We start from the raw sequence: 21,548 nt of genomic DNA, 5'->3' as shown, positions 1-21,548 counted from the left end.
GGCTTCGTTCTGAGCCCATTAGGTCATGAAAAAGGGCATTATAAATACCAGCACTTCAGTAATGAAAAGAGGAGGAAAAACAGAGGGAGACAGACGAAAACCCTGGCACAAAAACCCTGGAGGCTACTTTAGAAACCCTGAAGGCCGCTCCTCTGCTCCGAAGCTACCACCGCCCAACTCAATCCGGCTCGCCAATTCAAGGTTGCAATTCGATTGCAAACAGGTTTGCATTACTATTATCGCTTTATTTTCTTAATTTGCATGTGATACCGCTTTATGTTCTTAACTTGCATGTGATATTATAATTGAGTTCATAAACATATTTGAGGTTTTGCATGTGAATTTAAGTGTGCCTGAATATTGTGAATGCTGAACCGTATAATTATGTATTGGATGCCATAAGCCATGCCGCAGGTTGAAGTCATACTGTTCTGAAATTCAAAACCCGCAGCCGCTCGCTAGCACATCGCTAAGCGAGCATGTAGCGAGTATTCGCTAGGCCCTCGCTAGGCGAGGCAGAGGCGAACGGGACAGTCGCTAATATTTTGTTTGTTATGTCCTATGCGTATCTGATCTATTCTATGTTAATTATGCACTGTTTTGCCTGACATTCATGCTGCTGTATTTTCTTTTGCGGTGTAATCTTCGATTACACCCCGATTTGGTATTCTAACCCGTTTGCTGAATTTTGCCAAGGTTCACATGTCCCAGGAAAAGATTGCCGTTAGGTCTTCCACTTTATTTGTGGAATACCCTTGTGGAGACTCACCCTAAATTGCTTAATTAATTTTAATGTGTTAATTTTAATGTATTAATTTTAATGTATTAATTTTAATGTATTGATTTTAATGTGGAGGCTCATCCTAATTACCTAATTGACTTTAAAATATGGCCTTTAAATATGTGATCTTGGACCTCTCTTTTGCCTTACGATATTACGGTATTATGGTCATGTCCCGCGAATGTGGGGATACACTTAGCAATGGCCCTTCGATTAAATCATCATAAAATAAATCTTGGTCCCTCGGATGTTGCCTTCGAAAATACGATTTTGTCCCTCGATGACCCTTCGGTGTAGCCTACGGTTAAATGATGATCGTCCCTTCGAATGCTAAGGTATCCTTACAACTGTTGCCTTCAATGACCTATCGATGACCCTACGATGACCCTTCTACATCCAAAAGGTAAAATTACTTACTTCTCAATAGTAAGGACAGTTTTACCCTCATAAGGATAGGAAATGCCCATAACGACCTCAGGAAGGTATAACTCTCAATTACTGGATCATAACCTAAAACATTTTCCACCCCTCACACTTTACACTTTACAAATCCTAGAAAATCACCACTTGGTATACATTCATACTAGAATCATTACCGAGTTATATTTTTCTAAACCATTTTCAAAATCAAATGAGATAAATACTTTGTATACATTCATACGAGAATCATTACAAAGTTAAACTCTCTTTCAAACATTTTTTAAGCAATTCACCGACACTTTTCAGACAAAAATATAAGTGATCCAGTAATTAAGAGCCCATGGATAACCATGGATACAAAGGGTGCTAACACCTTCCCTTTGTATAATGTACCTCCCGAACCCAAAATCTATTGAGGTCTTTCCTGTTCTTTTCCACCTTTCCTTATTGGATAAAAGAAAAGTCGGTGGCGACTCTTGCTATCCGCGACATTGCGATAAAAAGCAAAGCACACCAAGTCAGTTCACCGTATGACAGAACTGGCGACTCTGCTGGGGACACTTTAAAAAGAGAGGTTACCTTAAAAAACAAGATCACTTATTTAAAATTGTCTGATTTACTTTTAAGGGATTGCTTGGGTATTCTTGAGTGAAAGATCCTACACCCGGATCTAGTGTACCTTAGGTAAGTAGCAATAGATCATCGCGACTATCCGGCGTATACTGGAATGGTTAAAATGATGGCTACGGTTAATGTGACACTTTGGATGTCCTGATGTTCCTCATGTTTACTTGAGGAAAAATTTGGCATTCGCATGGTGTCATCAAAGCATTAACCAGACCTTTAGAACCCTAATTGACTCATCCTAGCCATTAGAAAGTAGTGAGATAACTGACTTCGGTTCCGACTGGGGTTGGTTGAGACTCGATACTACACTCTTTGAGATTGGACTTTATGGAGGCTTCGGTCAACCACTTGGTGTTGCACTGAAGTGGACTTAAAGGAAGGTCGATGATCTGAGATTCTTTTAGAACCCGGTTACTATTCTAGGACAGGTTGAACCAACCAAACTTCAGTGGGGAGGGTACTTACCTATGGAACTCATGCAAGCCTTAAAACCTAGGAATGATGGTTGTGTGACTTGCTTGTGCTTGTTATTTATTTAACCTCATAACATCATAACATCATAACATCATGACATCATAACATTGTACTAACCATTTCAAGGACTTAGGGATTTAACTTTGCTCTGTTTTGTATGAAAAAAAAAACAAAAAAACAAAAAAACAAAAAAAAAAACAAAAAAAAAAGTTTCCCTTTTCGGTAGTTTATGCAAAGTTAAATTCCAAAAGGCCTTGAAAACATTTCATGCATTGCATAGCATAACATAGCATAACAGGTACTCTAAAGGGGTCAGTGTTCTCACGGTTTTCCTCCACACAGAAAAATGGACCTCGAACAAACTGTCAAGGGTCTCCATGCTCAGAATGCTCAACTCCAGGAGATGATCTTAAACTTATCCAGGGGGCAGAAGGAACTGAAGGCTCTCTTGCTCGAGAAGAAAAAAGACAAGAAATCTGTGAGGCACATTAACCCGGGAAGGAGGCAGTTTACGAAGATCAATATGACTTTAGCATAAGCACTGCAGGGTATGCTAAAAGCAAATTTAATTACCCTCAGAGATCCTCCTACAAAACCCAACACTACTTCTCCTCGTTATAATCCCAACGCCAGGTGTGCATATCACTCCGATAGCCCCGGGCATGATACAAACAATTGTTGGTCGTTGAAGAACAAAATTCAGGATATGATCGACGCTGGAGAGTTTGAATCTGATCCGCCTGAGACTCCTAATGTCATCACTGCTCCTCTGCCTAATCAGGGCGAGACTGTCAATGCTATGGAAGATACTGATGACGATTATGACTTGGATAGCTGGATTTTCCCCAACAATTGGTGACGGACTCGACAATTGGAAGGCTGAAGACACTATCCCGATTTCCTTTAGTCGAGAGTAATTGTTATTGCTATTTTAGTATTTCAAAAGCATTATGTCTATACCCGGGGCATAATAGCTAATTTTAAGGGTTTGTCATTTTCATAAGCATATTCATATTCAATAAATTAATGGACTTTTTGCATTCAAATATTGCGCTCTTTATCTTTCCTGTCATTTTTCAAACAAGCTATGTTTTCTTGCACACACTCACGTAACAATTTGCCGATCCATATCCACTCTGGATCCTGTTGGTAATGACTCTGCTACTGTTCATTATGACTTTGAAAATCCGATCTACCAAGCCGAGGATGGAAGTGAGGAAGATTGTGAAGTCCCTGGAGAACTTGCCAGACTGGTACTACAAGAAGAAAAGACCACACAGCCGCAGGAGGAATCAATTGAAATTGCAATGGGTACTGAAATAGACAAGAAAGAAGTCAGAGGTTTCTTGGGGCACTCGAATTACATTGCCCGATTCATCCCACATTTGACTGCTACCTGCAAACCCATCTTCAAATTACTGAGAGAAAAATCAAGAGATGGTATGGAATGATGAATGACAAAATCAAGAAATATCTCCAAGAACCTCCAATTCTAATGCTACCAGTTGAAGGAAGACCTCTAATCATGTATTTGACCGTGTTAGAAAATTCAATAGGGTGTGCTGGGGCAACATGACGAGTCTGGTCGAAAAGAGCATGCCATACACTGCCTTAGCAAAAGGTACCGACTGTGAAACAAGATACTAACAGCTCGAGAAAGCTTACTGTGCTTTGGCTTAGGCTGCTCGCCGACTAAGACAGTATATGTTGAATCATACCACTTTATTGATTTCTAAGATGGATTCTATCAAATATCTACTTGAGAAACCTGCTGTCTCCTGAGAGAGTTATCACTGATAATGGTGCTAAACTGAACTCTACACGCAGTTCAAAATAAAGCACCATAACTCTTCTCCGTACCGGCCAAAGACGAACGGCGCCGTGGAGGCTGCTAACAATATCAAGAATATAACAGTAACATACAAAGACCGGCAGGAGATGTCACCTTTTGCTCTTCATGGTTACCGCACTTCGACAGGGGCAACCCCTTTCTCTTTAGTCTATGGAATGGAAGCCGTTTTACCAGTGGAAGTTCAGATTCCCTCTCTAAGAATTGCGAAAGATGCAGGCTTAGATGAGGATGAATGGATTCAAACTCGACTCTATCCGATAAATCTGATTGATGAAAAGAGACTTGCGGCTGTATGTCATGGGCAGATATATCAGAAGCGCATGACCCAGGCATTCAACAAAAAGGTCAAGAGACGAGTGTACCGAATCGGCGACTTAGTTATCAAGCATATCATTCTACCACAAGGTGATCCCAGGGGCAAATGGACTCCCACACACGAAGGGCCATTTGTAGTTAAGAAGGTATTCTCTGGTGGAGCCATGATGCTTGCTACAATGGATGGCGAAGAGTTCCCGCATCCTGTGAACGCTAACATAGTTAAAAAATACTACGCATAAAAGAGACCCGCTAGGTCGACGTACCTAGGCAAAAGTAAGGGCATCCCGGCGAACCAAAAGGGTTCGGGCAAAAATTAGGGATAAACATATAAAGATGTACACCCGGCAAGTCGAAAACCTGAAAAGGCGGCTTGGGCAAAAAAGGGTATCCCGGTGGACTGAAAACCTGAAAAGGCGGTCCAGGCAAAAATTAGGGATTAAAGCGTATGACTATGCCCCGTTCTCTGTCTGCTCCAACCAAGTTCAAGGGACTGAACAAGCCAATCGCTTCTATCCGACAGCAGGAGATGAGATGCTTGAAGACATAATGACAGTGGTGGAATTAGAATCGATAGGACTTTTTCTGCATAGCTTTCTCTTTGTTTGCCTGACAATTTCCTCTTACTAGGATTTCTGTCTCCTTGTACTCAAATTGCCTATGTATAGGCCCTCTTTCAAAATCAATGCCATTTCATTTCGGAAAAAATGTTGTTATTTTACTTTTCTGTTTTGTTTGCATAAACGTCCATTGATTTAATTTGAATTGATATATGCATTTGAATATGATCAATGTTTATCAAAAATACATGCCTAGAATAGTAATAGCAATTACTACACGACTTCAGGATCGAGGAGAAGGTCTAATCATGCTTCCCAATGAATCTGTTGCTAATTCTATTCCCCAACAAGAACCAGTTATGCCCCATAAGAACTTGGCATCACTAGACTGGTCATCTCTTCTACCCCAACCAGGCTCTGTTGAATATCTCTGCCATCAGATAAAGGTCAAATACCCCTAGCTAAGGAAGGGTCATCAATACAAATATCTCCGACCAGAAGACTGAGATTTATTTCCCCAGTAGAGTCCCCTAGAAGAACGTTTCAGACACATAGTGCATTCATTACATCATTTCACATCACATACCTACATACAATTTTCGTTCCATATATACAATGCTCTCATTCATTCCAGATGCATAATTCACTCATTACATCATTTCACAGCATACGCATGCATACAACATTTGCATCTCATGCATCATGACATGGCATGAAGCTAACTTTATTTTTCAGGTCAATTATCCTCCTGACATAGTCAAAACAAAGGTCCATTCAGACGGACATCCTTATCAATTACATTCAGGATTCAACTACATCTTTCAGATACGCTCCATGACAACATTCATTCTGACATCCTCTTAACGATGGCATCTATAAGCCCATCCCAGACATTTATTGCAAATACAGCATATACAAATACTATCAGATATAGCCTAGCGTACGGTTCATCCTGATTCATCTCAACATATGACTCCTTCCACTCAGATACGATCTAACGGACGATCCATTCTGATCTTCAACTATCCCAACACAGTCTAATGTACGACCCAGTTGGACCTTCACTTCTCAGGTACTGCCTAGCATACGGTCCATCCTGATTCATCTCAACACATGACTCCTTCAACTCAGATACGATCTAGCGTACGATCCATTCTGACCTTCAATAACTCAAAGACAGTCTAATGTACGACCAAGTTAGACCTTCAAATCTTCAAATACCACTCAAAGGCAGTCTAATGTACGACCAAGTTAGACCTTCAAGTCAGATTCTGCAAAGATAGTCTAATGTACGACCAAGTTAGACCTTCAAGTCAGATTCTGCAAAGACAGTCTAATGTGCGACCAAGTTAGACCGTCAAGTCCTCGGATTCTGCCCAGATACAGTCTAATGTACGATCAAGTCAGACCAGATGCTGCTCAAATACAGTCTAATGTACGACCAAGTTAGACCTTCATCTCCTCAGATGCTACCTTCGGACAGGTACATTTCTGAATAGTAGTCTAGTATACGGCTACTCCCTTGCTCAGATGCTACCTTCGGACAGGTACATTTCTGAATGGTAGTCTGGTATACGGCTACTTCCCTTGCTCAGGTGCTACCTTCGGACAGGTACATTCCTGAATGGTAGTCTGGTATACGGCTACTCCCCTTGCTCAGGTGCTACCTTCGGACAGGTACATTCCTGAATGGTAGTCTGGTATACGGCTACTCCCCTTGCTCAGGTGCTACCTTCGGACAGGTACATTCCTGAATGGTAGTCTGGTATACGGCTACTCCCCTTGCTCAGGTGCTACCTTCGGACAGGTACATTCCTGAATGGTAGTCTGGTATACGGCTACTCCCCTTGCTCAGGTGCTACCTTCGGACAGGTACATTCCTGAATGGTAGTCTGGTATACGGCTACTCCCCTTGCTCAGGTGCTACCTTCGGACAGGTACATTTCTGAATGGTAGTCTGGTATACGGCTACTCCCCTTGCTCAGGTGCTACCTTCGGACAGGTACATTTCTGAATGGTAGTCTGGTATACGGCTACTTCCCTTGCTCAGGTGCTACCTTCGGACAGGTACATTCCTGAATGGTAGTCTAGTATACGGCTACTCCCCTTGCTCAGGTGCTACCTTCGGACAGGTACATTCCTGAATGGTAGTCTGGTATACGGCTACTCCCCTTGCTCAGGTGCTACCTTCGGACAGGTACATTCCTGAATGGTAGTCTGGTATACGGCTACTCCCCTTGCTCAGGTGCTACCTTCGGACAGGTACATTCCTGAATGGTAGTCTGGTATACGGCTACTCCCCTTGCTCAGGTGCTACCTTCGGACAGGTACATTCCTGAATGGTAGTCTGGTATACGGCTACTCCCCTTGCTCAGGTGCTACCTTCGGACAGGTACATTCCTGAATGGTAGTCTGGTATACGGCTACTCCCCTTGCTCAGGTGCTACCTTCGGACAGGTACATTCCTGAATGGTAGTCTGGTATACGGCTACTCCCCTTGCTCAGGTGCTACCTTCGGACAGGTACATTCCTGAATGGTAGTCTGGTATACGGCTACTCCCCTTGCTCAGGTGCTACCTTCGGACAGGTACATTCCTGAATGGTAGTCTGGTATACGGCTACTCCCCTTGCTCAGGTGCTACCTTCGGACAGGTACATTCCTGAATGGTAGTCTGGTATACGGCTACTCCCCTTGCTCAGGTGCTACCTTCGGACAGGTACATTCCTGAATGGTAGTCTGGTATACGGCTACTCCCCTTACTCAGGTGCTACCTTCGGACAGGTACATTCCTGAATGGTAGTCTGGTATACGGCTACTCCCCTTGCTCAGGTGCTACCTTCGGACAGGTACATTCCTGAATGGTAGTCTGGTATACGGCTACCCCCTTTACTTAGATGCTACCTTCGGACAGGTACATTTCTGAATGGTAGTCTGGTATACGACTACTCCCTCTTCAAGCAGATTCAGCCTAACGGACGGCTCATTCTGCAATTCAGAACCGATCTAGCGTACGATCCGTTCTGATCTTTCATCCCCATCAAAGTCATCCGCCTAACGAACAGCTCACTCTGATACGCAGATATCGTCCAGTGTATGATCCATTCTGATCCATTATCCCCAGCAGCATATAGCATACTCTGACTCCCCAGCGAAGTCAACAGCATGATGGATGATTCACTATACGGTCTAGCGCATGACCCGGTATGACGTCCATGTCTTCAGACATTGTCTAACGTACGACACAATCTGGAAATCTCCTCATCGAACCTCCTGGATGGCATCTTTAAGCCCATCTCCATCAAGACTAATGGACAAGCGCAAATTTTTGGGGCATTCTAGTGTTCAATAATCTTTCACCTCCAGACCACGAACGACATACTCGCCATTCTAACTCTCTCGGTTCAAGAATATTGAACAGGGGCAGCTGTCATACCCCAAAATTTGCCCGTTGATATTACAAAACATTTTCCAAGACCCTCCGACTTGTTCCACAAGGCACTGACATCCCAAAGGAACGAAGGCCCGGCTCACGAATGGCCCAATCCAGAAAATGGCCCAATCCAGAAAATGGCCCAAAACTGGCATGTTCGCTACACGCTCGCCTAGCGAACGTTACGTTCGCTACACGCTCGCCTAGCGAAGCAAACGTTCGCTACCAGCTCGCCTAGCGAGGCTGACAGACAACAAAAAATTTCGGGCTTCGTTCTGAGCCCATTAGGTCATGAAAAAGGGCATTATAAATACCAGCACTTCAGTAATGAAAAGAGGAGGAAAAACAGAGGGAGACAGACGAAAACCCTGGCACAAAAACCCTGGAGGCTACTTTAGAAACCCTGAAGGCCGCTCCTCTGCTCCGAAGCTACCACCGTCCAACTCAATCCGGCTCGCCAATTCAAGGTTGCAATTCGATTGCAAACAGGTTTGCATTACTATTATCGCTTTATTTTCTTAATTTGCATGTGATACCGCTTTATGTTCTTAACTTGCATGTGATATTATAATTGAGTTCATAAACATATTTGAGGTTTTGCATGTGAATTTAAGTGTGCCTGAATATTGTGAATGCTGAACCGTATAATTATGTATTGGATGCCATAAGCCATGCCGCAGGTTGAAGTCATACTGTTCTGAAATTCAAAACCCGCAGCCGCTCGCTAGCACATCGCTAAGCGAGCATGTAGCGAGTATTCGCTAGGCCCTCGCTAGGCGAGGCAGAGGCGAACGGGACAGTCGCTAATATTTTGTTTGTTATGTCCTATGCGTATCTGATCTATTCTATGTTAATTATGCACTGTTTTGCCTGACATTCATGCTGCTGTATTTTCTTTTGCGGTGTAATCTTCGATTACACCCCGATTTGGTATTCTAACCCGTTTGCTGAATTTTGCCAAGGTTCACATGTCCCAGGAAAAGATTGCCGTTAGGTCTTCCACTTTATTTGTGGAATACCCTTGTGGAGACTCACCCTAAATTGCTTAATTAATTTTAATGTGTTAATTTTAATGTATTAATTTTAATGTATTAATTTTAATGTATTGATTTTAATGTGGAGGCTCATCCTAATTACCTAATTGACTTTAAAATATGGCCTTTAAATATGTGATCTTGGACCTCTCTTTTGCCTTACGATATTACGGTATTATGGTCATGTCCCGCGAATGTGGGGATACACTTAGCAATGGCCCTTCGATTAAATCATCATAAAATAAATCTTGGTCCCTCGGATGTTGCCTTCGAAAATACGATTTTGTCCCTCGATGACCCTTCGGTGTAGCCTACGGTTAAATGATGATCGTCCCTTCGAATGCTAAGGTATCCTTACAACTGTTGCCTTCAATGACCTATCGATGACCCTACGATGACCCTTCTACATCCAAAAGGTAAAATTACTTACTTCTCAATAGTAAGGACAGTTTTACCCTCATAAGGATAGGAAATGCCCATAACGACCTCAGGAAGGTATAACTCTCAATTACTGGATCATAACCTAAAACATTTTCCACCCCTCACACTTTACACTTTACAAATCCTAGAAAATCACCACTTGGTATACATTCATACTAGAATCATTACCGAGTTATATTTTCTAAACCATTTTCAAAATCAAATGAGATAAATACTTTGTATACATTCATACGAGAATCATTACAAAGTTAAACTCTCTTTCAAACATTTTTTAAGCAATTCACCGACACTTTTCAGACAAAAATATAAGTGATCCAGTAATTAAGAGCCCATGGATAACCATGGATACAAAGGGTGCTAACACCTTCCCTTTGTATAATGTACCTCCCGAACCCAAATCTATTGAGGTCTTTCCTGTTCTTTTCCACCTTTCCTTATTGGATAAAAGAAAAGTCGGTGGCGACTCTTGCTATCCGCGACATTGCGATAAAAAGCAAAGCACACCAAGTCAGTTCACCGTATGACAACAGCACTCACGCTTAAAAGCTTTTAGCGACACAACACTTACAACTCAATGAACACCCTATGCCACAACAATCATCTACTTGATAATGGCTTGGCTTACAAGATACGTCTAATACAAGACTCACATAAATACAGCAGTGAAGTATGATGGACACACAAAATCTTCACGCCTTAAAATCCCCGAAACCGAATGAAGGAACGCCTTCCTTTTATATTGCAGTACCTGGGCTTTTGCACCTGTATTCTCCTGAATTTAAGGTCACGCGAGTTCCCATAAATTCAACATTTAGGTTACTAACAAATAGGTTATTTGTTAGGTTCATTAAATGTAGCTTGGTTGTTGATTTCCTGGATTTTCTCTCAACTGTTGAATCCCTGAAGAATAGCCTGAGAAAAAGATGAAACAGAAAACTGAACAACCTACAATATAGCATATGCTGTCAGGAATGAATGTCACGACATTCAGCTTGACATCAAGGTCCATATGCTGAGTCTGTTCTTCCAGAAAACAGACTGTACAATTTTGCTGACCTGTACATGATCAAAATGACCATACTACAGTAACAGCTTACATTAGTAAATGTTAAAGTGTCCAATTTAACATTTACACATTTGGTCTTAAGTTAGTTCTGTTATTCTCTTGAAGAACAGACTAAGTAACATGCTGAAGTATAGCAGAACACCACTCTGTCTAATGTTCAATAGCTGCTGTCAACGATGAATGTCATAACATCCAGTTTGACATTCAGTCAGTAGGCCTTATGCCAGGTCTGGTCTTTCCTTGATAACCAGACTGGAAATAAATACTAAGTTCTAACAGAACACCAGCTATTCTATTCCTTAGTATCTGCTGACAGGTATGAATGTCACAGCATCCAGTTTGACATTCAATAAATCCTGTGTTAGCTAATCCTGTAGTAACTACTTAAGTGTGTCATGACTTCAGTCAAGACATCAGAGTACAGTTAGACATTCTAACCTACAATGTAGTCACACATACATACCATGTCATGACATCAGTCAAGACATTAGTAACCAGCTAGTGTTTTACCATATAATGCAGCCAATTAAGCACCTACAACGAGTGGCTGTGTCAGGCTACTGTTTTCTTCTTCTGTTTCCCTTTCCCTGACACGGCCCGTGTCAGGTGACACGAGTGGCCGTGTCAGGCCTCCTGTACTGGGATTTTCTGCTCCTTTACGTATCAGACTCTCGCACTATCGTGTTCTGAGTTCTCCGGTTCCTCTACCTGGATCTGTTTGACAAAAACACAGTTATCCCACGCATAAAATCAAGATAAACAAAATAAAATAGAATAAAGATTAAAAATGCGTAAATGACATAACGGAAGTAAAACTACTCGAATTGTACCTTAAATGCGTGCACAGTGTATCAAATGTCTCTGTTTTGTGTCGGATCAGTAATGAAAACTTACTATAAATGGTGACTGATCAAAATGCCTGAAATTTCCCACAATCACAATGTTGTTTCCTTAGATTAACGATGAATGTTTCGGTTGGACGACCGTCGTTATGATTAATCTTCTCTTGGACCATGAAATAAAATCTCTCGCGATCGAATTGCATGACGTTTTGCATGTTAGCTTTGATGACTTCCTCAGCCATCCCCTTGTTGCAGTTATCAGTGAAAACCTACCCAGAGGCTAACATTTTTGTCCATTGATGGCCTCTTCTACCAAATAGTGATCTTAATTGATAGTACGTAGATTTGACCAATGCAATGATTGGAAGGTTTCAGGTTTCTTTTAGCACCAAGTTCATTGCTTCTGCTAGGTTAGTTGTCATGTGACCCCAGCGTTGCCCTCCGTCAAATGCCCTTGCCCACTTCTCCCGAGGGATGTTGTCTATCCATGATAAAGCGTTGTTGTTTGTTCTTCAGATTTCCCCCCGATAGTAGTTAAATTTTGCCTCTGTTAACGCATAACCCATGTTAACAACTATTTTGCGTAGATCCTTGTCTTTAATCTCTCGCATGAAGTTTTGCGCGATGTGTCTAATGCAATAGACGTGTGATGATGGAGGATACTGCCATCCATTTTCCGGATTGTTATATGCATTCTTTATCAATTCATGTCTGTCTGATATTAGACACATATTTTCTTGGGGAGTAACGTGTATTCTTAAATTTTTAAGAAAGAAACTCCAAGCTTCCTTTGTCTCACTTTCAACCAATGCGAACGCTATCGGAAATATGTTCCCGTTCCTATCCTGTGCCACAACCATCAATAGAGTCCCTCTGTACTTGCCATACAACCATGTTCCATCAACCTGCACAATAAGTTTACAATACGCGAAACCACGTATACATGGTCGAAACGCCCAAAACAGACGATGAAATATCCTTTGGTCACCCAAGTGTGAACCATCATTTGAAATCACAGGTAAGGATTGCAATTCTATAATGGTACCTGATAGATATGTTTTCATTACCAGTATCCACTACGGCATATCGTTGTAAGATGTCTCCCAATTTCCATACAGCGAGTCAATTGCCTTACACTTTGCAATCCATGCCTTTTTGTAGGATATGATATACCTGTATTTCTCAGCAACATGAGCAATGATAACCTTCACCTTAAGATAAGCGTCCCGATTTACAAGCTCCATTATGCTCTTACTAATCATTTCTGAACTGAGTTTTGTATGGTCTTGTGACATGGAAGTGGTTGTGCACGTATGAGGCACACCAGACTTACCAACTCTCCACCTTGAGTTGCCCTTACGCAAATAGACCCTGCATTTGAAATTGCATGTTGAATTTCTACATTTGATGACAACACGTACATTGTCAGATTTAACCACAGAAAAATCTAGACTACATTTTATATGCCATTGTTGCAATGCTAGAACACACTCTTCCTTATTTTCATACTCGATGCCCTCCTCTATTTCGTCAGCATTGTGAGTTGGTATGAAACTTTCGAAAATGGAGATTGGTTCAACATCATCCAAACTTATGTTTTGCATGTGCACAGGTGGGTTGTACAAACTAATTGGTTGCGCTCTTAGTGCAACGGTCGGTGTGTCGAAGATGTCTTCATTGCCATCGTCATCGCTAACACCAAATAGATCTTCAAATCGAACCTCCTCAAGATCATCCTTACTATTCTCGCCCACCTCTTCATTTGGTATGAAAGGTTCATTATTTTGAGTCGGTTCTTCGTCGATGGCTTGACTCATTCCGTACTCGTGTGACTGTATAGATTGCGTTGGATAATAGAGATTTTCATTGTGACTCGGTTGTTCTTCAAGATTTTCGATTAGACGAACATATATCTCAATGGTGGGTAATTGAGATAATGTTATATGACATTGAAAAATCGACTTGACATCTTCGTCAATCTGAATGGGTGTCATTATGTAAAAGACGGTATTATCATCTCCATTAAATAATGGATGGCGATAAATGATGTCTTCAATATAACTTTGTAACTTTTTTTTCAACACAGTCTTTTAAATGATGGAAGTCGGAGTTGATGTGAATTTTGAACATATGCAAATTCGTATTGCAAAATGAGAATCCCTCATTTGCATCTGTGAAAAGGGACCCTTCGGAATGGATAGACACAATTAAATTTCTTTGAGCCATGAATGTGGAATATTTGATTTGATTAAGGAGATACGATTGTAGAATATTTGATTTGATGAAAATAAGTAAAGATATAAATGTAGTAGATTTGGTTTGATGAGAATGGTTGAAGATATGAATAATATTTGGTAAGATGAAGGAGATATGAATGTAGAATATTTGGTTTGATGAAAATAAGTAAAGATATAAATGTAGTAGATATGGTTTGGTGAGAATGAATGAAGATATTAATGCAATTTATAGTCAACAAAACATAATCCTAGTAAACCAAACCCTGTAGAAATCACATGCAACTCGTCCTTCAATTGGAAGAGAGAGAAAACGTGAAAACCCTAGCCTTCACTAGCTCGCCCATTCATTGGACGAGTCATAACCCTAGAAGAACAAGCTCACCCATTCATTGGACGAGGCAACACGCCACATGACCAAGCTCGTCATTCCATTGGACGAGCCAACACATTACAAGGGTTAACTCATCCATCAAAGGGACGAGTCTGCACGCAGGCTTTTTGGCAGTGTGATTTCCAATCAGCATGGGAATCTCGTGGTTGCAGGGATTCCTTGCAAAAAAAATTTGCATGCATTCCCTTACTTGTCCAATCACCCTGTACAATTCTAACCTATATATTTAATATTTTTTACCACTATAAATAAACCTTTCCTCTACAATTATTTCTCATCATCTTCCTACAATTTCTATTTCACAAATACTTACTTTCTTCAAATATTTACTCTCTACAAATATTCACTATCTTCAATTCCAAAATATCTTTGTTGTGGATGGGCGAATCACACCATGGGACGGCGAAAAACATTGCCGAATACGTAAGTCTCTTTCAAATCTATTTCACAAATTCAATATGTAAATATCACATCAAATATTCATTACCATTTTTATTTGAATTTCAGGAAGACGATAAGTTCCGGGTCCATTCGCATACATGCATTCAACCAAGTGCGGTTATAATACCGTATTTGGAACTAGTCGGTTTTGCAAATGTGGCCAAGATTGCAAGTCTAAAAGTAAATTCTAAATTAATTGTCGCATTGTTAAAGAGATGGAGACCCGAGACACATACCTTTCATTTACCAACGGGTGAATGTATTATCACACTAGAGGATGTGAGTATGTTACTCGGTCTCCGAATCAATGGTAAAGCTGTTGATGGCCCAACAAACGTAACCAATGATGTTTACATGGAGAATTTGGGCATCGAACCAACATCTTCAGATAACAATGGGGCTTCTGTCAAAATTGTTTGGTTTGAAGCCGTATTAACACAATTGAAAAATAACCCTAACCCGACTGAGGCAGAAAATATTCTTCATTCAAAAATTTATATTTTACTTTTAATTGCTACTTTTTTAATGCCAGATAAAAGTCACAATTTGTTGCATTCTTCTTGGTTACCTTTAGTAGGAGACCTAGAAAAATGTAATACATACAGTTGGGGTTTTGCTTGTCTGGCGACACTATATAGACATATGTACAAAGCAGCCCATAAAGGAGTCAAGAGCATAGGAGGCTGTGTTGTATTACTAATTGTATGGGCATTCACACGTATACCCTTGTTAGCCCCGGTTAGTAATGAGGTTCCATCACATCCTTATGCATTAAGGTAACGATTTTCATTTAAATGCAATTTATATTTCTCAAAATCATTTATACGTCGCTTTAAGGTATTTTTTTTAATTGCAAGATGGTGCAAACGAGGTATGAATTACGGAAATAATCCTCGTCATCATCTACGAGGGTATCGTGTTGCAATAGAACACATGGAAGAAAACGATGTAAGAATGATTAATTATAATATTCAACTTATTTAAATTTATTTTATACATTCTAATAGTTATATTTCTTTTAACAGTTTATTTGGAGGCCGTACATACAATATCCAGTACCTGATTATAGTGACAGCCGAGTTTGGAGTGCAACAACATATATGGTATGTTTCTTTACCGTTGAGATGCATCAGACGGATCGAGTCAAACTCCAATTTGGATTTGAACAACAAATACCGTCTCAGCCAAGATGTCTAAGTGAACACCATAACATGACTATGGTCCAAGCTTGGGACACACATTGGCAAGATTTAAACAAAGATGAGCTAAAAGAATGGAAAAGAAGAAGGCATTTGGTGTTACAAGGAAACTTGGTAATTGGTGGGTCTAAGCGGGGTAGAGAATACATGAATTGGTTTTTATCAATTCCTTTTATGCACATTGCTCCAACACAGTTTTTGAATGATCCCCGTCAACGCGTAGCTTCTTCAACCCAACAAACAACATCACCCCCACAACAACATAACCAACCATCATCCTCAGATCAACAAACTTACCAACACACCCAGGCCATACAACAACGCACAATTTATTCCACCTCAACCCAACACCATAATCCCCACACTCCATTCCCTCAAACAAACTACTATTACAACCAACAATATCAACAACAAACCAACCTACGCCCACCCATACAATACACTCCAATTCCTCAACCCAACTTTGAATACTCAAACCCTCATTCTCAACCCCAAACATCTAACACCACATTCGTACAACCCACTCCTACATACAACCATGATGATGTCTATTATCCTCCTATCCAACACACCCAACCCAACACCTACACACCCAACCCAGCACCTACACACAACTCCCACATTCACTACCCAACTATGACCTCACTGATGATCATCTAATGAATATCCTTTCTTTTCGCATTCAAGATCTCGACAGTATGGACATGCCTCCAAACACATCACAACAACATCAAAGTCAACAACAACATCAACAACAAGACGCCCATGATGAATTATCTTCCGACTCATCTTCGTCTCCTGCAAGACAGACAAGAAGACTTGGGCAAGGGAAACGCAAAAAAGTTGGCACAAGATGTGGACAGGTGATCACTATAAATAAAATGTATTTCTTCCATTATATCAATAAAATAATTCTTAATCATTACAATTTATTATATGCCTCATTATAATATTTATAATTGTATAATAAGTATATAAAAAAATAAATCATTTCTATTATTAATATTAAAAAAAAATCATTTTATTATTAATATTTTAAAAAAACAATATTAGAAAACTATTATTATTATAAAAAACTATTATTATTAACATATTATATTAGATATTTTTATAAAAATATTATTATTATTTTAAAAAAAATCAATTTTATTATTTAAATATAGAATTAATTATAAAACTATTTAATAATAAATTTAATAAAATTATTTAATTATATAAGAGTATTTAAAATAAAAAAAAATAAAAAAAATTCTTTCACTAGCTCGGCCAATGAATGGCCGAGCCTAATCAGCATAAACACGTCTTCATCATCTCGACTATTCATTGAACGAGTCCAAATAGAAAAGTGGGGCATTTTTAGAGTTTTTTTTAGAATGGCATGGGAATAAAATTTCAGCTTGCGGGTGGTCGGGCAAATACTCCCAAACATAAACAAAATCAAAACCAGTTATCCTCTGCGATTCACAGAAGAAAACACAAAGCAAAAACCTAACATCAATGGCTCCGAATTTGGAATGTCGAATGTACGAGGCACGGTACCCAGAAGTAGACATGGCAGTGATGATACAGGTCAAGAACATAGCCGACATGGGTGCTTACGTTTCACTCCTCGAATACAACAACATCGAGGGTATGATTCTGTTCTCTGAACTCTCTCGCCGTCGAATTCGTAGTGTCAGTAGTCTCATCAAGGTGGGTAGAATTGAACCGGTGATGGTTCTTCGTGTTGATAAGGAAAAGGGTTACATCGATCTCAGTAAACGTAGGGTTTCTGAAAAAGATATTCAAGCTTGTGAAGAAAGGTATAATAAGAGTAAACTTGTTCACTCTATTATGCGTCATGTTGCTGAAACCTTGAACCTCGATTTAGAGGTAACCCTAATAAAACCCCTAATTTTTTTTCTTATATTTTTTTGCTTGTATTTTGATTCTGTTGATTGGATATATATTGGGTTTTTGTAGGACCTTTGTATTCACATTGCTTGGCCTTTGTACCGCAAATATGGACATGCCTTTGAGGTAAACATTTTCATCACACTCTTTCATGGTTCCTTGATTACAAGTGTCTGTGTATAAGCTACTGCATTTTGATAGCATAAATTGAAATTAAGTTAATCTTTTTTAATAAGCTATCCTAGAGAGCTTATGAAATAAGCTAGGACATGCCATAAGTTTTTTCTATAAGCTTTCCTAAGCTCTATCAAAATTGCTTATATTGGAATATAGTCTTGAATGAGTCTATACAATGAGAACTTTATCTCATGGACTTTGTTTGATGTAGGCGTTCAAAATAGTTGTGACTGATCCTGATACAGTTTTGAGCAGTCTTATGCGGGTAATTAAGGAAGTTGGTCCTGATGGACAAGAGGTGACCAAGGTGGTACCTGCTGTTTCTGAAGAAGTGAAGGATTCTCTAGTGAAGAACATTAGAAGACGAATGACTCCTCAGCCATTGAAAATCAGGGCAGATATTGAAATGAAATGTTATCAGTTTGATGGAGTTATTCACATTAAGGTCTTAATCATTTATGTTATGCGGTTGTTATTTTCATTTGAGTTATTGGCTATTGCTTATCTTTTATCGTTTTATCATGCTTTATAATTATTTGGTTTTGCAGGAGGCAATGCGGAAGGCTGAAGCTGCTGGAAATGAGGACTGTCCTGTGAAAATTAAACTTGTTGCTCCCCCACTTTATGTGCTTACCACTCAGATTCTTGACAAGGTTGGTGCAATGTTCATTTAAACTTCGGTTTCATAATTGCTTTTGGACTGAGTTTACTGCACATTTGGATTTTGAGGCTATCAAGATTATGTTTATAGATCTATGAATTTTCTAGGGATGTTTGTGTTATTGGATTGGATTGTGGGGGTATTTTCATTGTAAAACTAGGTCAGCTGTTGTTTTTCCCTATTATGATTGCCATAAAAGCCATTGTAATGTTGACTACCTAAACCTTTTGTTGACTGCAAAAAGGTGAATCAAACCGATTCTGGTTTATCCGGTTATCCTGAACTGAAACAAACCATGCGCAACTGGCTTAAAAAACATAACCTTCTGGTTTCAACCAAATTTTTTCTGTGTATGAATTTAACATCTACTATGAACCAAGCTGTTTCTTTGATTCAAAATATAGTTTTAGATGTTCTTGTTGAAGTTTATGGGTTTTAAATAAAGTAAGGATACATAGACTCAGGCCTAATTAAATAGGTTGAATAATGATATGATATTGCAGCCTAGGGTCATTTGGGTTCATAGAAAAGATTTGGGACTATTTGCTTAAGAGTTCAAAAACTAGTTCACAAGATTAACACCTATGACTCCAACTAAGCTTTTAGACTCACCTTGGTTCCCAACACACTGCAAAAAGAAAAAACAACTGAACTCATATTTTGTCATTTAGAACCTTGCATAGCAGTAATTGTATCAGCAAGTTATACAGTATCAAGGAAAACTAATGATCTTCCTACAACTAATTAATGCTCTTGAGAAGAAACTCATTGGGATTGGGACTGCACTTTGGGAATAAATCCGATTTACTACTAGTATTCTACATACTTAGTTCAATCACTAGCTAGCTATGCTATTTGAGTTGTGGCCAACCTTGAATGGCCAGCTTTCATAACTCACTATTAAATGCTGTGTTGAGGTTTATATCAGGGATAGATTAAAAAAGCTTACCCGAGGGAATGATGAAGTCGTTTGGGTCAAGAACACATTTTTTGCAAGCAAGTGAAAGCAGAGTGAAGCATCCATTCATAGGTTCTAGATGAATAGTGAGAAGTGCAAATGAGTGCACAGACGGATTCAGTTGGAGATATTAACTGTAGTCATTAGCATTTCAGTTTAGTGAAATGTGCAGACATAAATCCAGTTCGGCTAGTGAGCTGTTTCAAAAGTTCAGTTTTTAAAGGATAGGTTCGGTTCATTTCCTGATTCACTGCAGTTCTAAATAGTTTGTTTTAACAGTCCTAAAAAAATTCGCTCCTAAACATGTATTGTAAAATTTTCTTAATGTTACTTCTCCTTGTTTAAGCAATTCATAGCTTGTTACAATCTTGACAGGAGCAAGGAACATTGGTTCTCAACAATGCCATTACCTGCTGCACTGAATCAATAGAAAAACACAAAGCGGTGAGTGTCACATTCTCTCTATATCCTTTATCTTTTTTATTTTTTGAATGGTGGGAACGAGGATTGACATTGCATTGTGATTTAGGTGAGTGAACGCGATGATAAACTGCTTGCTGAGCATATGGCTAAGCTACGCCAAGACAACAAAGAGGTCAGTGGCGATGAAGACAGTGAAGAGGAAGAAGATACTGGAATGGGTGCGGTTGATGTGGACAATGGTAAGGCTTTACTAATTTTGTTCTATAGTATTCTTTTTGATCTCTTTGATTGTGGTTGTATTATACAAACTCAGAATTTCTCGAAGAGGGAGTTCAATCCAAACTTAGGAGTGTATGTGGTTCAAAACGCCACCATAACTCCCTCCCTTGTTGCTTGCAATTTATGATGAGATATTAGTTGAACACAGTGCACTCAAATAACACCTGCAATTTTTGTGATTTTAATTTTTCACAGATAAATTGTTTACTTTTCATATTTTAAATTAATTTACTATGAGTTGTCCATGGTATATTATGACTAAGCTTGTGATTATTAAATCGGTTGAGGTTCGAGTCATATCGATACCATTTCCATGTGTAAAGGTTGCCATCAAACTTGGAAAATGTTCTAGCAATCTCACTGTTATCTACTGTCTCAGTATTACCGTCCAAAAAATCGTCATTTTATACTTTTGGAAAGAAGGAAAAAAAAAACATTTTCATGCGTTCGAGTATAATACATTTGTTTGGGTGATTTATATGAAATGTAGTTTTTTCTTACAGCCATGTGAAATGGAATTAAGGTATCAATTTAATGACACTTTTATAAGATGTAAAAATGTATTTAATAATTAAAATTCGCATCTTACATTGAGATAGGTAACACCTAAAGTTCTTATGACTTCAATTTTTGGAAAGATAATTGTCTTGAAAAAAGATTATTACCAATCTACTAAAGATTATCACCAAGTTTTATTTTAGATTTTCAAAGTATTTATAAAGATGAAGAAGGGATGCATTAGCCTAAAACATATTTTTACTTGGCTAAAAGTTTTTTTTATTAATCTAAAGTAAAATTTAAATATTATATTTGATTATATTAATCAATAAATCAAATTTTTGTTATTAATCAATAAATCATATTTTTAATTATTATTTTATCTTGAGTATGATACAATAGCCAGTTTTTGTAAAAAAATGGTTGTTAAAAAGTCTTTTTATTTTATAAAAATATTTAAAGATGACCAACTTTGTAAATAATAAATGTTTTCCTCTTAAAAATAATATATAAAAGATTATAAAATAAAATAAAATAATAATAATAAA

The 21,548-nt window shown here is 39.0% G+C and overlaps 2 protein-coding genes across 10 annotated transcripts in view; both read left to right on the top strand.

Annotated features, from left to right (window-relative positions):
• The first annotated feature begins 14,849 nt into the window (after positions 1–14,849).
• LOC127080263 (protein MAIN-LIKE 2-like) lies at positions 14,850–17,225 on the top strand. Its single transcript, XM_051020585.1, has 5 exons — positions 14,850–14,894; positions 14,979–15,688; positions 15,770–15,860; positions 15,938–16,015; positions 17,214–17,225. The coding sequence occupies exons 1-5, from the start codon at positions 14,850–14,852 to the stop codon at positions 17,223–17,225; spliced, it is 936 nt and encodes a 311-aa protein (XP_050876542.1).
• A 246-nt stretch (positions 17,226–17,471) lies between these two features.
• LOC127084003 (uncharacterized) overlaps positions 17,472–21,548 on the top strand; it is a 54,400-nt gene continuing 50,323 nt past the window's right edge. For 5 of the 9 annotated variants that reach the window (XR_007788599.1, XM_051024367.1, XM_051024374.1 and 2 more), the window contains exons 1-6: positions 17,473–17,983; positions 18,074–18,130; positions 18,393–18,626; positions 18,730–18,834; positions 20,176–20,244; positions 20,330–20,462. Coding sequence is in view for 8 of the 9 variants with exons in the window: in XM_051024367.1 (XP_050880324.1) it covers positions 17,609–17,983; positions 18,074–18,130; positions 18,393–18,626; positions 18,730–18,834; positions 20,176–20,244; positions 20,330–20,462 (973 nt within the window). In the remaining variant the exon portion in view is untranslated. Of the gene's footprint in view, positions 17,984–18,073; positions 18,131–18,392; positions 18,627–18,729; positions 18,835–20,175; positions 20,245–20,329; positions 20,463–21,548 lie in introns of all 9 variants that reach the window. The other 4 variants (XM_051024370.1, XM_051024371.1, XM_051024373.1 and 1 more) reach the window with 4 other exon arrangements.

This window comes from Lathyrus oleraceus, chromosome 5 (genome assembly GCF_024323335.1).
Source record: "Lathyrus oleraceus cultivar Zhongwan6 chromosome 5, CAAS_Psat_ZW6_1.0, whole genome shotgun sequence".
Lineage (NCBI taxonomy): Eukaryota > Viridiplantae > Streptophyta > Magnoliopsida > Fabales > Fabaceae > Lathyrus > Lathyrus oleraceus.
The sequence above is the reverse complement of the archived record's forward strand: the minus strand, read 5'-3'. Positions and strand labels throughout refer to the sequence as shown.

Coding starts and splice junctions, on each gene's coding strand:
- LOC127080263 (XM_051020585.1), top strand. CDS start 14,850: ATGGGCGAATCACACCATGGGACGGCGAAAAACATTGCCGAATAC. Junction 15,689..15,769: donor TCACATCCTTATGCATTAAG/GTAACGATTTTC, acceptor TTTAATTGCAAG/ATGGTGCAAACGAGGTATGA. Junction 15,861..15,937: donor AACACATGGAAGAAAACGAT/GTAAGAATGATT, acceptor TTCTTTTAACAG/TTTATTTGGAGGCCGTACAT.